Below are 12824 nucleotides of genomic sequence, written 5' to 3' on the forward strand. Positions count from 1 at the left end.
ACTGGCTATTGAACTTCCTTTTCTAGTCCTGTCGTACGTCATCACGTTCAAAACTAACAGACTTTAGTCCGTTCTTGTATGGGCAAGTCTGTTCGTTCAGAAGTCCGTCCGGAAGACCATTGGACCTTTTCTGCTGGAAAGTGCGGTCGTGTGTATGCTATGCGGCATAACACTGCACATCACCCGGAACACACCATCCCCACCGTGAAACATGGCGGTGGCAGCATCATGTGATAGTGATGCTTTTCTTCAGCAGGGACGGGGAAGCTGGTCAGAGTTGATGGGAAGATGGATGGAGCCAAATACAGGGCAATCTTAGAAAAAACCTGTTAGTGTCTGCAAAAGACTTGAGACTGGGGTGGAAGTTCACCTTCCAGCAGGACAACAGCCCTAAACATACAGCCAGAGCTACAATGGAATGGTTTAGATCAAAGCATATTCATGTGTTAGAATGGCCCAGTCAAAGTCCAGACCTAAATCCAATTGAGGATCTGTGGCAAGACTTGAAAATTGCTGTTCACAGACGCTCTCCATCCAATCTGACAAAGCTTGAGCTATTTTGCAAAGAAGAATGGGCAAAAATGTCACTCTCTAGATGTGCAAAGCTGGTAGAGACATCCCCAAAAGCACCATACAAATGTACACCACACTTATCACATATTTATTTGTAAAAAAATTTGGAGAACCATTTATCATTTTCCATCCACTTCACAATTGTTCCACTTTGTGCTGGTCCATCACATAAACTCCCAATAAAATACATTTATATTTCTGGTTGTAACATGACAAAATGTGGAAAAGGTCAAGGGGTATGAATACTTTTTCAAGGCACTGTACACAGTATCTCACAAAAGTAAGTACACCCCTCACATTTTTGTAAATTTTTTATTCTATATTTTCACGTGACAACACTGAAGAAATTACACTTTTTCTACAATGTAAAGTAGTGAGTGTGTGAGATTATAACATACAAAAAAGTGCTACATGTTTCATGAAAATCGCTTCTTCAGGAGCTTGATAAACATTCTAGGGAGAGAAAGAGCCAGTCAATAACAATTATAATAATATACAATATTGGTATAAAGTCTCGAGAGATGCAGGGAACACCAAAACAGCATGCGGGGGGGGCGGCTGCTGCACATACGGCATGCAAGGTATGCAGCAGGTGATATGTGGGGGCGTGCCAGGTAAAGCAATATAACCGTGTATTAATATAAGTGCACCAGAAAAATGGCGAAGTTGCGTAGACTAAAATGAATAGGCGAAGAGGAGGAGCTCTAAAATGCCCCCGCTAGCGGCCGCATAACACCACTAAAACAAAGGTAAAGTTCTGCTAAATATAGCGCCGCTTTACCGCCAGTGCCCACAATGCCCCAGTGTGAAAGTAGCCTAATGCCGCGTACACGCGAGCGGACTTTTCGGTGGAGTTCCGACGGACTTTCCGAATGAACGGACTTGTCCACACACAATCACACCAAAGTCCGATGGATTCGAATGTGATGATATACGACCGGACTAGAATAAGGAAGTTCATAGCCAGTAGCCAATAGCTGCCCTAGCGTCGGTTTTCATCCGTTGGACTCGCATACAGGCGAACGCATTTCTTGATAGGAACTGGTTCCGGCGAAAAAATTTGAAACATGTTCTATTTCTAAAGTCCGTCAGATTTTTGGACAGCAAAGGTCTGATGGAGCCCACACACGATCGAATTGTCCGACGGATTCGTTTTGTCGGAACTTTGCTGTCGAAAAGTCCGGTCGCGTGTACACGGCATAACAGTCACACATGTCTACTATGGCGTGGTTTTGACACTCACGATCCATATTGGACAGGTTTAGTTGTCTACTGAATTCATTTGGCAGTATTTTTTTACATTTTTTTTATGTATTAATTGTTTAACCACTACAATACAGGGCACTTTCACCCCCTTCCTTCCCAGCCCAATTTTCAGCTTTCATCGCTCTAGCGCTTTCAATAACAATTGCGCGGTCATGCTACACTGTACCCAAATGAAATGGTTATCATTTTGTTCGCATAAATAGAGCTTTATTTTGGTGTTATTTATTCACGACTCCGTTTTTTATTTTTTGCGATATAAGCGCAAAAAAAGCGGAAATTTGGAAAAAAAACAATATTTTCTTTTTTCTATTTGAAAAGAAATCCAATAAAATCTAATTTTGTCATAAATTTAAGCCAAAATGTATTCTGCTACATGTTTTTGGTAAAAAAAATTCAGTTAAGTGTATAATAATTGGTTTGTGTGATCAGGGACATATGTACGCAAATGATCATGTACATATGTGTGCAGGTGATCACGTACATATGTGTGCAGATAATCATTGGGACATGTGATTTTAGTGGGACATATGTGGGGGACATGTTTTTATTATTGGGGACATGTATGTTTTGGGGACATGTGTGTTTTGGGGACATATGTGGGGACTGTGTTTGTACTGTGTGGTGTGTTGTGTGTTGACACTAGACTGATGATCAGTGAGTAAAAAGCTGTAAAAAACAGCTCATACTCACTGATCATCAGCCGGCTGCAGCGTTCTGCTCTCCTCTCCTCAGCGATGACTTCCGTGTGAGGAGAGGAGAGCCGATTGCCTAGCAACCGGCTGTTTGTTTACATCACATGACGGCCGTGATTGGACATGGCCGTCATGTGATCAGGAGGGCCAATCACAGGGCCCTCCTGCCGATCTGAGATGTGCCGTGTCCGGGTGACACGAGCACATCGGGATCGCGCCGCTGCGCGGGCACGCGCGCACGCGATCCCGCTACTTCTGAAGGACGTTCCTGAACGGCCTATCAGGAGTAGACGGCTCCCACCCGGCCGTATATATGCATTGGCCGGGTGGGAAGTGGTTAATAAAAGTTACTGTATATTTTCTATGATTGGTGCCGGTAAAGTCAATTTTTCCATTATTTCTATTCCCGACCGGCGCACGACGATGTACATCCTTACTTTGAAGGGGGACATCATTGTTAGAGCCCTTTCACACTGTGCCGCCTAGGGCGTCAGCGGTAAAGTGGCACTATTTTTAGCGCTGCTTTACTGTAGTTTTAGCGGTGGTTTTAACCCCCCCTCCGCTAGTGGCCGAAAAGGGGTTAAATCCACCCGCAAAACACCGCCGGCGGTATAGCAGCGCTGCCCCATTGATTTCAATGGGGGGGGGGGAAAGTGGTGGAAGAGCAGTGAGTTCCTCGCTCCAAAGAAGTTACTGGCAGGACTTTTTGGTGAGGCTCTGCTAGTGCACCGCTCCAGTGTGAAAGCCCTCGGGGAGTGAATGGAGCCACTTTTTTAGGGAGGTTTGCAGACACTATTTTTAATGCTATAGCGCCTGCAAAACGCCCCCAGTGTGAGAGGGGTCTTGTGGCAGCAGCTAGCTACCATAACCCCGGTATCCTCTTCTTCAGCCGGCGGACCGGTTTCCAATAAGAGTGGTCTCTGCGGCAGATTCCCTCCTTCCCACTGCACTCTGGTGTTCCCTGCTGCTTACCAGAGCCGTAGACAGCGGCGGAGGCGATGGGATCTTCACCCTTGCTGGTCATAGAGACAAGTGAGGGGAAGATGGCCCCCACCAGTCTCCATAACATTGCTGGGCGGAAACAACGTCAAAACATCACTTCTGCCCATACGTCTTAAAGGGAGATTTTTTATTTTATTTTTTTAAATTACAATTTTTTATTAATTTTTTTTTATTATTGTATTGTAGTAGTCTAGTGTAAATATGAGAACGGAGGTCTTTCTGACCCCAGATCTCATATTTAAGAGGTCCTGTCATTCTTTTTTTTCTATTATAAGGGATGTTTTCATTCCTTGTAATAGGAATTAAAGTGACACCATTTTTTTTTTAAACAGTGTAAAAATAAAAGGTAAGATAAATAAGAAAACAAAAATATTTAAACGCGCCCCGTCCCGCTGAGCTCACGCGCATACGTGAGTAGCATCTGCCTATGAAAACGGTGCTCAAACCACACATGTGAGGTATCGCCGCGGTTGGTAGAGTGAGAGGAATAATTCTACCCCTAGTTTGTTGCCATTCCACAAGCAGGTGCAATTTTAAAGCCTGACATGTTGGGTATCAATTTACTCGGCGTAACATTATCTTTCACAATATAAAAACAAAATTGGGCTAACTTTACTGTTGTCTTATTTCTTAATTAAAAAAAAAATGTTTTTTTTCCCAAAAAAGTGCGCTTGTAAGACCGCTGCACAAATACGGTGTGATAGAAAGTATTGCAACAACCGCCATTTTATTCTCTAGGGTGTTAGAAAACAAAAAGTATAATGTTTGGGGGTTCTAAGTAATTTTCTAGCAAAAAAAAATGTTTTTAACTTGTAAACACTAAAATCTCAGAACGAGGCTCGGTCCTAAAGTGGTTAACCGGCATGGTGAAATTTTCCTGTCCACTTAGCAGAAAAACACCCCCAAAGCATAAAGTTTCCACCTCCATCTATGACGGTGGGGATGGTGTTTTTGGGCACAGTGTGTTGATAGGTTGCTATGGGAAACATCCAGCAGGAACTGTGAGTAATGTGAGTGTTACCCACAGGATGTGATAAGTTAACCATGATACCCAATCACATCCCTTTATGTTAGCCACAGCGGTGAGCTCTGATAGGTTTGCTATGGGCAACAGTCTCCTCTTTCAGCACGTGGAGAAGTCATACGACAAGGCACCGCCCACTCTCCCGTCCCGCCTACGTGCTCCCAGGCAGGTAGCGGCCACGCCCACCCCATACGTTGCTATGGCAAGTAGAAGCTAAGCGCCCGGGGGCGGATGTGACGTAGCGTGGTGGAGAGGGACGCCGGAAGTGGCGGGGCTCTGTCACTGGCGGTCCGCCTGGGCACCCGGAAGTTGGAGGTGTTGGCGGCGCCGGAGCCATGAAGCGGGACGTGAGGATCCTCCTCCTGGGGGAGGGTGAGCGGGGCTCTCCGGGGGGATATCTTTACCTGTCTCAGCACAAGGTGGGGGAGAAGTGTCAATGTCACCTCTGACAGGTGCTGCCCCCACCTGACTCACCCGCAGGGGTCACGTGTTCATGGAGGGCAGATTGCTCGTAGTAAGCAGCCCTGAGTGTGTATTTTTATTGGTTGCTGGGGGCTTGAGAAAGACCCTGCAGTGTGTCAGGTGACCTTGCAGAGGAGGAGAACCTGGGGGAGGAGAGGAGACCCCCCTTCATCAATCAATAAAACCGGCAGTATCCTGCATTGGAAATTCTGACTTGCAGTGCTTTGTATTTCCATCAATTATTTTGTATTTGTTTGCTAAAAAGTCTGAAATCTCTAAGAAAAATCAGTTCTCTGGCACAGCCCTGCAGGTGTCTGTGCTGGTCCAGCTCCTCTGCCCTCTCATCTCCTCTCTAGAGAGCCTTGGTTGTAGCTGCTGCAGAAGGGATGAGTATTTGGCACTCCAGTGGTGGGAAGTCTACAAGTCCCATCATGTTACTGATTCGGTGTCATTCACACAGGTGACCTACGACCCCCGTGTTTGCCCACACAGGGCATCCATGTGCAGGCCATCCCTTTCATGTCTATTGGATTGCATGGCTACAACTGCTGCTTCCAGTCCCACATCCATGTCAGGGGCCCTAAACACCGCTGTCTGCATGTATGGCCCAAAACACCCGTTGTCTGCATGTGTGGCCCCGCACCCCTGACACGTTATGAGCCGCAGCTGTATAGGTGCCATCCTGCTGAAATGAATGGTAAAGATAGGTATCATATGTGCTGGTTAACACATCGTTAGGCCAACCAGCCATCTCAAATAATGTTCTAGATAATGTTCTAAAATGTCCAAACCTTTTAACCAAAGGGCCAGTTTACTGTCCTTTTCAGACTTTAGTGTGGAACGGACTGTACCCAGTGTGAGTAAACAATGCTTTGTTGGTATTAATGGGAGGAATCCCATTATTTGTCCCCATCATTGGTGTCAGTGAGAGGAATAGTGTCCCATCATTGGTGTCGGTGAGAGGCATAGTGCCCCATAATTGGTGTCGGTGAGAGGCATAGTGCCCCATAATTGGTGTTGGTGGGAGGAATAGTGCCCCATCATTGGTGTCAGTGGGAGGAATAGTGCCCCATCATTGGTGTCAGTGGGAGGAATAGTGCCCCATCATTGGTGTCAGTGGGAGGAATAGTGCCCCATCATTGGTGTCAGTGGGAGGAATAGTGCCCCATCATTGGTGTCAGTGGGAGGAATAGTGCTCCATCATTGGTGTCAGTGGGAGGAATAGTGCCCCATCATTGGTGTCAGTGGGAGGAATAGTGCCCCATCATTGGTGTCAGTGGGAGGAATAGTGCCCCATCATTGGTGTCAACGGTAATAGTACCCATCATTGGTTTCAGTGGGAAGAATGGCCAGGGAGGATCATGAACAACGCCAAGAAATTAACAAATATAGGGCTCCTTTTAGAAATCATGGGGCCCCTTACAGCCTACCTGACAGCCTCCGCCCATCCCCCACACTTGGAAAATATCTAATGATATTTTTGCTAAAATGTCTCAGCCACTATGCTATGCTTCATAGCCATGGCAGAAATTATATCCTCGTCAATCGAGACCCATTTAATTGAATAGCACTGCTCAGGAAGCCTCCTGCAAAGCACACAATTGCAGTACAGGGTTAAATCGGGCAGTGAGGAGGCATATTACTGTCAAATGCTCTCTAATGGGCAATCCAAATGCTCACGGCACTTCAGAAAGCAAAGCACATTTGAACAAGTCCTTCTTTTTTTTTTTTATCTATTTTTTGGAATTTTTATTTTTTACTTGTTTTCAGAATTTTTATTTATGTATTTTTTTGTTTACATTTTGTTAACTGCCCTGTTGGGGGGCCTTTGGTGAAGCATCGGGGGTCTAAATAAGGGATTGAGGACAGAGATTCCCCAGTCCCTTTCTCTGCAGCCTCACTTGCACTGCACAATGAATGAATGGGAAGTGCTCTGTGCTGAGCGTCTTCCTGTTCATTCACAAACTGAAGCATAGAAAACAGTTTCAATGATGAATAGACACAGAGAGAAGCAATCAGTGTGATCACTCATGTATTGCGTTCATTCAGGAAAGGACCAAAACAAAAACACAGAAACTCCTGCTGGGTGCCGCCATCTTGGATGCGATGTCAGCTGACTCAGAGCTGTCACACAAGTGGTCTCTATAGCATATGTCATATTTACCAGCCCCTTCCCATAACAGCTAGAGTGGGAAGGTTGCCTACCCCCTGCTGTACAGTCCACTCATGTGACAGCTCTGGGTCAGCTGACATCGCATTCCAAGATGGCGGCACCCAGCAGGAGTTTTGGTGCCTTTTGGATGACTACAGAGAATTTTGAATATAATCTCATGGGAGGAGTTTAGCTGAAATAAATGGTCTTATGACAGGGCCTCTTTCAGAGTTTAGCTCCTGTTTAATGTAGACACCAGTCAGAAGATCGTGACGCTCGGCAGGCGTTCGGTAACGCAGGCCATAGATTATGCAATTTTCTTTCCTTCAACCACGGGTCAATATTGAGGGGTGGGGGAATTCCTCCTGTTCTATTGTATTCTGACAGTGGGAGATTTCCTAGCCATCAGAATACAATAGTAAATATAATGAACAGCTGTGGTGTTTAGTAAAATACATGACTTTCCAAAGACAGTATAACAATAAAAAAATTACAAAATTGAACAAAATGCTAAGATAGCACAATATGCATATACAAAATGTAATAAAGTTGCAGCGCTAAAGCAATAATCAGACTGTGACATCCAATTCCCCACTAAGGAAAGACTATCAAGTCCTTTCAATATACAGTAGTTCCAAAGTGCTTAAGAAATGTGATCAGCAAAGGCACTAGACAGAGTGCTCCAAAGGAAAGATAACACCGTCTCTTACCGTCGGGTATGGACCCCCCACACAAGGGAAGGTCAGCTAAGCAGTATAAAAACCAATCCTGAACAGGGATCCAATGGGGAAGTTTCACCACATTTATTCAAACACTCCCAAAATGCCGATAGTCTCATCTAGGATCTCCTGAGTGGTAGCCCTTGTACACACGGTCGGACATTCCGACAACAAAATCCTTTGGATTTTGTCTGAAACTGGTGTTGCATACACACGGTCAGACAAAGTTGTCGGAAAATCCGATTGTTTTGTAACGTTATGACGGGACTACGTTCAGGCTAGTAGCCCAGGGGTTGACAAATTTGCTTTGAATTTAGGAGCCAGTTTAAAAAGTTAGGAGCCAGTTTTTTTTTTTGTTTTTTTTAGAGTGGTATGGATTGTCAGCTCCCGGGGTAAGGCCACTCATTTTCACCCCCTATCCCTAACTCACAATGGAGCACCCAGTCAATAACTCCATTGAAACGCTGTTACATCAGGGTTACGGGCTGACCAGAAAGAGTAAGGCTGGCACTGGATGCCACTGGCAGGCACGTGGAACTGCCAGATGGCACCGGCAGGTGACACTGGATTGGAACTGGCAGGTGACACTGGATTGGAACTGGCAGGTGACACTGGATTGGAACTGGCAAGTGACACTGGATTGGAACTGGCAGGTGGCACTATTGGCACTGGCGGTGGCACTGATTGGCAGGTGGCCCTGGTTTGCGGTGGCACTAGTTGTCACTGGCAGATGACACTGGCGGTGGCACTAGTTGGCACTGATTGGTAGTGGCAGATGGCACTGATTGGTAGTGGCAGATGGCACTGATTGGTAGTGGCAGATGGCACTGATTGGCAGTGGCACTGGCAGGTGGCACTGATTGGCGGTGGCACTGGCTGACACTGGCAGGCATGTGGAACTGCCAGATGGCATTGGCAGGTGACACTGGTTGGCATTGGCAGGTGGCACTGGTTTGGAAGGGGCAGGTGGCCCTGGTTGGCGACACTAGTTGTCACTGGCAGATGGCACTGATTGGTGGTGGCACTGGTTGTTGTTGGCACTGATTGGCGGTGGCACTGATTGGTAGTGGCAGATGGCACTGATTGGCACTGGCAGGTGGCACTGGCGGTGGCACTGGCAGGCACATGGAACTGCCAGGTGGCATTGGCAGGTGACACTGGTTGGCATTGGCAGGTGACACTGGTTTGGAACTGGCAGGTGGCACTATTGGCACTGGCACGTTGCACTGATTGGCAGGTGGCACTGGTTTGGAACTGGCAGGTGGCCCTGGTTGGCGGTGGCACTAGTTGTCACTGGCAGATGGCACAGATTGGCGGTGACACTGGTTAGTTTTGGCAGGTGGCACTGGTTGGCAGTGGCACTAGTTGGCACTGATTGGCGGTGGCACTGGCAGGTGGCACTGGTTGGTGGTTTCAGGTGGCACTGGTTGGCGGTGACACTGCACTGGCAGGTGGCACTGACTAATGGTGGCACTGGTTGGTAGTGGCAGGAGGCACTGGTAGGTGGCACTGGTTGGTGGTGGCAGGTGGCACTGGTTGGTGGTGGTGGCAGGTGGCACTGATTGGTGGTGGCAGGTGGCACTGATTGGCGGTGGCAGGAGGAGCTGTCAGAATTGAGCTTAATGTCGGAATGGGTGGTACCCGGCCGGGGTGCGAAACTGACAAGTAACAAAGAGGCGGATATGTCAAATTTGAGCTTGATGTCGGGGTGGGTGGGACTCAGCAGCTATCAAACACCGGCCAACGATTGGGCTGCTTAAGAAAAGGGGCGGGGCCACATACACATAGCGGCCCCGCCCAGATTCCATTGGCTGGTGTTTGATAGCTGCCGGGTCCCGCCCACCCCGACATCAAGCTGAAATCTGACAGATCCTCCTCTCTCCATTGCTTGTCAGTTTCACACACGTAGCGCGGCACCGCTGAATGTGGAGGAGGGAGGAGGACGGCAGTCAGTGTTAATGCTGCTGCATGTCTGGGGCATCGATAGTAAGTGGGCTGGTGGCAGCTTAGGCGCCAGGTTGCGATTTCTGGTTCGCATTGGCGACCTGGGGTTTGTCGAGCCCTGTAGTAGCCAATAGCTTTGGTCTAGGAATTTGATCTGAGCATGTGTGGCACTTTGTGCGATCGGAATTCTCTACAAACGATCGGGCAAAGTCAGATCTGATCATGTTGTTGGAAAATTTTTATATCCAGCTCTCAACTTTGTTGGTCGGACGTTCCGACGGAAAAAGTCAGATGAAGCCCACACACGGTCGGATTATTCCGACAACACGGTCCGATCAGACATTTTCCGTCGGAATGTCCGACCGTGTGTACAAGGGCTTACAGGGAAAAGCGAAGGATGCATAGCAGTGTATTTTTCATCAAGAATTTATTGATTCAAAAATATTGCACTCACATCAATGTAAAACAATTCGCATGTCATGTATAACCAAGCATTTCCAACCAGCAAAATGGTTGCTTCGTCCCGATGCACGATGATATCATGACTCCTTCCTACGCGTTTTGTCATGAATAACTGCATCAAAAATACCAAGTTGTACCGGCGCTCAACCTCCCCCTTGCTGTGCTTGAGGGTCCGCTGCAATCCCAGTCTTAGTCCCCCCCCCCAGAAAAACCAGGGTAAGTGAATGATGTATATGTATATCTTTAGGGGATTACGCCTCCCACTCACTATTTATACTACCCCCTTCTCAATAGAGTATGCTTAATAATACTTATATTCACTAAATAATCACTGTGCCGCAATATTATCCAAAATATATACACAAGACATTAATTTATAATTGCAAAAAATATAGCGTCCTTATTGTGCGATATTTTAATTCGATTGCTCCAACTGTGCCGTCTTAATCACCGATCATCTTCTAATCAAAAGTCCACTTGTGTCAACTAAAATAACCAAAACTGTGCCACCGTCGCCAAGCAGAATGGCCACTCACCAGACGTCCCCATTCAGTAAGCCTTCGGTTCATTCAACGGATAACCAATCCACAACGCATTCCTCCCCTTAGCAATTCCTCAACGTCCATGTATTCATACAAAATTAAATGGAACCAATATAGTGTAAAACCGTTTTGACTTTAATGGAAAAATCTAAAATCAGTGGACTTTTGATTAGAAGATGATCGGCACAGTTGGAGCAATCAAATTAAAACATCGCACAATAAGGATGCTATATTTTTTGCAATTATAAATTAATGTCTTGTATATATTTTGGATAATATGGGGGCACAGTGATTATTTAGTGAATATAAGTATTATTAAGCATACTCTATTGAGAAGGGGGTAGTATAAATAGTGAGTGGGAGGCGCAATCCCCTAAAGATATATATATATATATATATATATATATATATATATATATATATATATATATAATAACTGCATCAGAATACAATGATCGCTGCTGGCAGCTATAGCCAGCAGCAGTGATTGTGTGTGAAAAAAAAGACCCCAACAGGCTGGTTGTACTGAAGTTGATCATTAAATTGACTTCAGTACAACCAGCCTGTCCATAGATGGATCAAAATTCCGCTGGTTCCTGCAGAGCCACCTATGGCCGGTGTTCTGCCAAAAACTGTCCCCCCATCGGATAGTGTCCGCCCCGTATGGAGGACAAGGAGACTCCAAAAGTCTCCGAAGATGAACAGCGCCTGCGCACTTGCTAGTACCTTATGCCCTGAGTCCAGGCTCAAGCCCCACCATGCAAGTGGACATACGGTAGCACTTAGTAACAGGGCCCCTTGCGGGCTTGCTTCACTCGCCATGCTTCGAGCACCGCCTCGCTTCGCTCTGCAATTTTTTATTCTAACTCTATGTCCACTTGGATGGTGGGGCTTGAACCTGGACTCAGTGAGCAGGCGCCGTTCATCTTCGGAGAGCTTTGGCGTCTCCTTGTCCTCCGTACTGCGCAAGCGCAGTACAGGGCGGACACTATCCGAGGGGAGACATTATTCGACACAACACCGGCCTTAGTGTCTGCCATATAGTCTCCCAAAACCTGCTAAATGCTGCCTCATCTTGTCAGCTCCTACTGAATGCTGCTGCAGCCAACATTTCCATAGTGGAGCTGTTCAGGGAGTAAAGAAAGACTTTTAAAGCTTTGTAATTGTGTGACCAATGCTTTCCACGTGTGACCGTCTTCAGATTAGCGTTTTCAGAAAAAGATAAGGAAAATCCCCGTGGTTACTTTGCGTGTTTTATGATCAGTTCACAGAGCAGATATACACAGAACATTGTTCTAGACCAGTGATTGCGAATCTTGGCACCCCAGATGTTTTGGAACTACATTTCCCATGATGCTCATACCCTCTGCCGTCTAGGTAAGCATAATGGGAAATGTAGTTCCAAAAACATCTGGGCTGCCTATATGGATCGGTGCCTTGGATTCATTGTCCATATTGTAAGTATGTAGTGCCTCTTATGAGGCCACATGCTTTCTTTTTTTTTTTAATTTATTTAATTTTTATTAATATTTTCACCAATACAAAAAAAATAATTTACAAGACCGGGGTGGCGTAGCCTAATACATTCCAAGACATAAGACAAAATATGATTGAGTAATGGCGTTGACATAGCATAATTCACACTTAAACCTAAATGTTAGATATATTGTTGACAAAGAAAGAAAAAGGGGGGGGAGGGGGCGTCGTCCCCACACCCAGACACTCCATCCAGGAGTAGTGTTATGGGGTGGGGGGCGAGGCCTCCCTCCCCCCGCCCAGCGCCAACCTACCCCCTCCTTCTCTATCCCCCTTTCTTACCCTGCTGCGATCAATTTGCTGTTTTATTGAAAATTTTCCATACGTAACTAACCATATTATACTGTATAGAGAAGGAAAAAGAAGATACCAATAACGTGCCAGGCAGGTTAGTGCGCTGAAACTGTTATGTAGCGCCTACTCATCGATGCCACCCCTTGATGCACTTTC

General features: G+C 46.3%; 1 protein-coding gene across 1 annotated transcript in view; it reads left to right on the forward strand.

The window, feature by feature from the left end:
• The first annotated feature begins 4782 nt into the window (after positions 1-4782).
• RHOT2 (ras homolog family member T2) overlaps positions 4783-12824 on the forward strand; it is a 72265-nt gene continuing 64223 nt past the window's right edge. The window contains exon 1 of the mRNA XM_077449539.1: positions 4783-4929. Coding sequence (XP_077305665.1) covers positions 4893-4929 — 37 coding nt within the window. The 5' untranslated portion in view covers positions 4783-4892. The remainder of the gene's footprint in view (positions 4930-12824) is intronic.

The sequence above is a fragment of the Lithobates pipiens genome, unplaced genomic scaffold, assembly GCF_037356315.1.
Source record: "Lithobates pipiens isolate NorthernLeopardFrog02 unplaced genomic scaffold, aLitPip1_a1.2 Scaffold_22, whole genome shotgun sequence".
Lineage (NCBI taxonomy): Eukaryota > Metazoa > Chordata > Amphibia > Anura > Ranidae > Lithobates > Lithobates pipiens.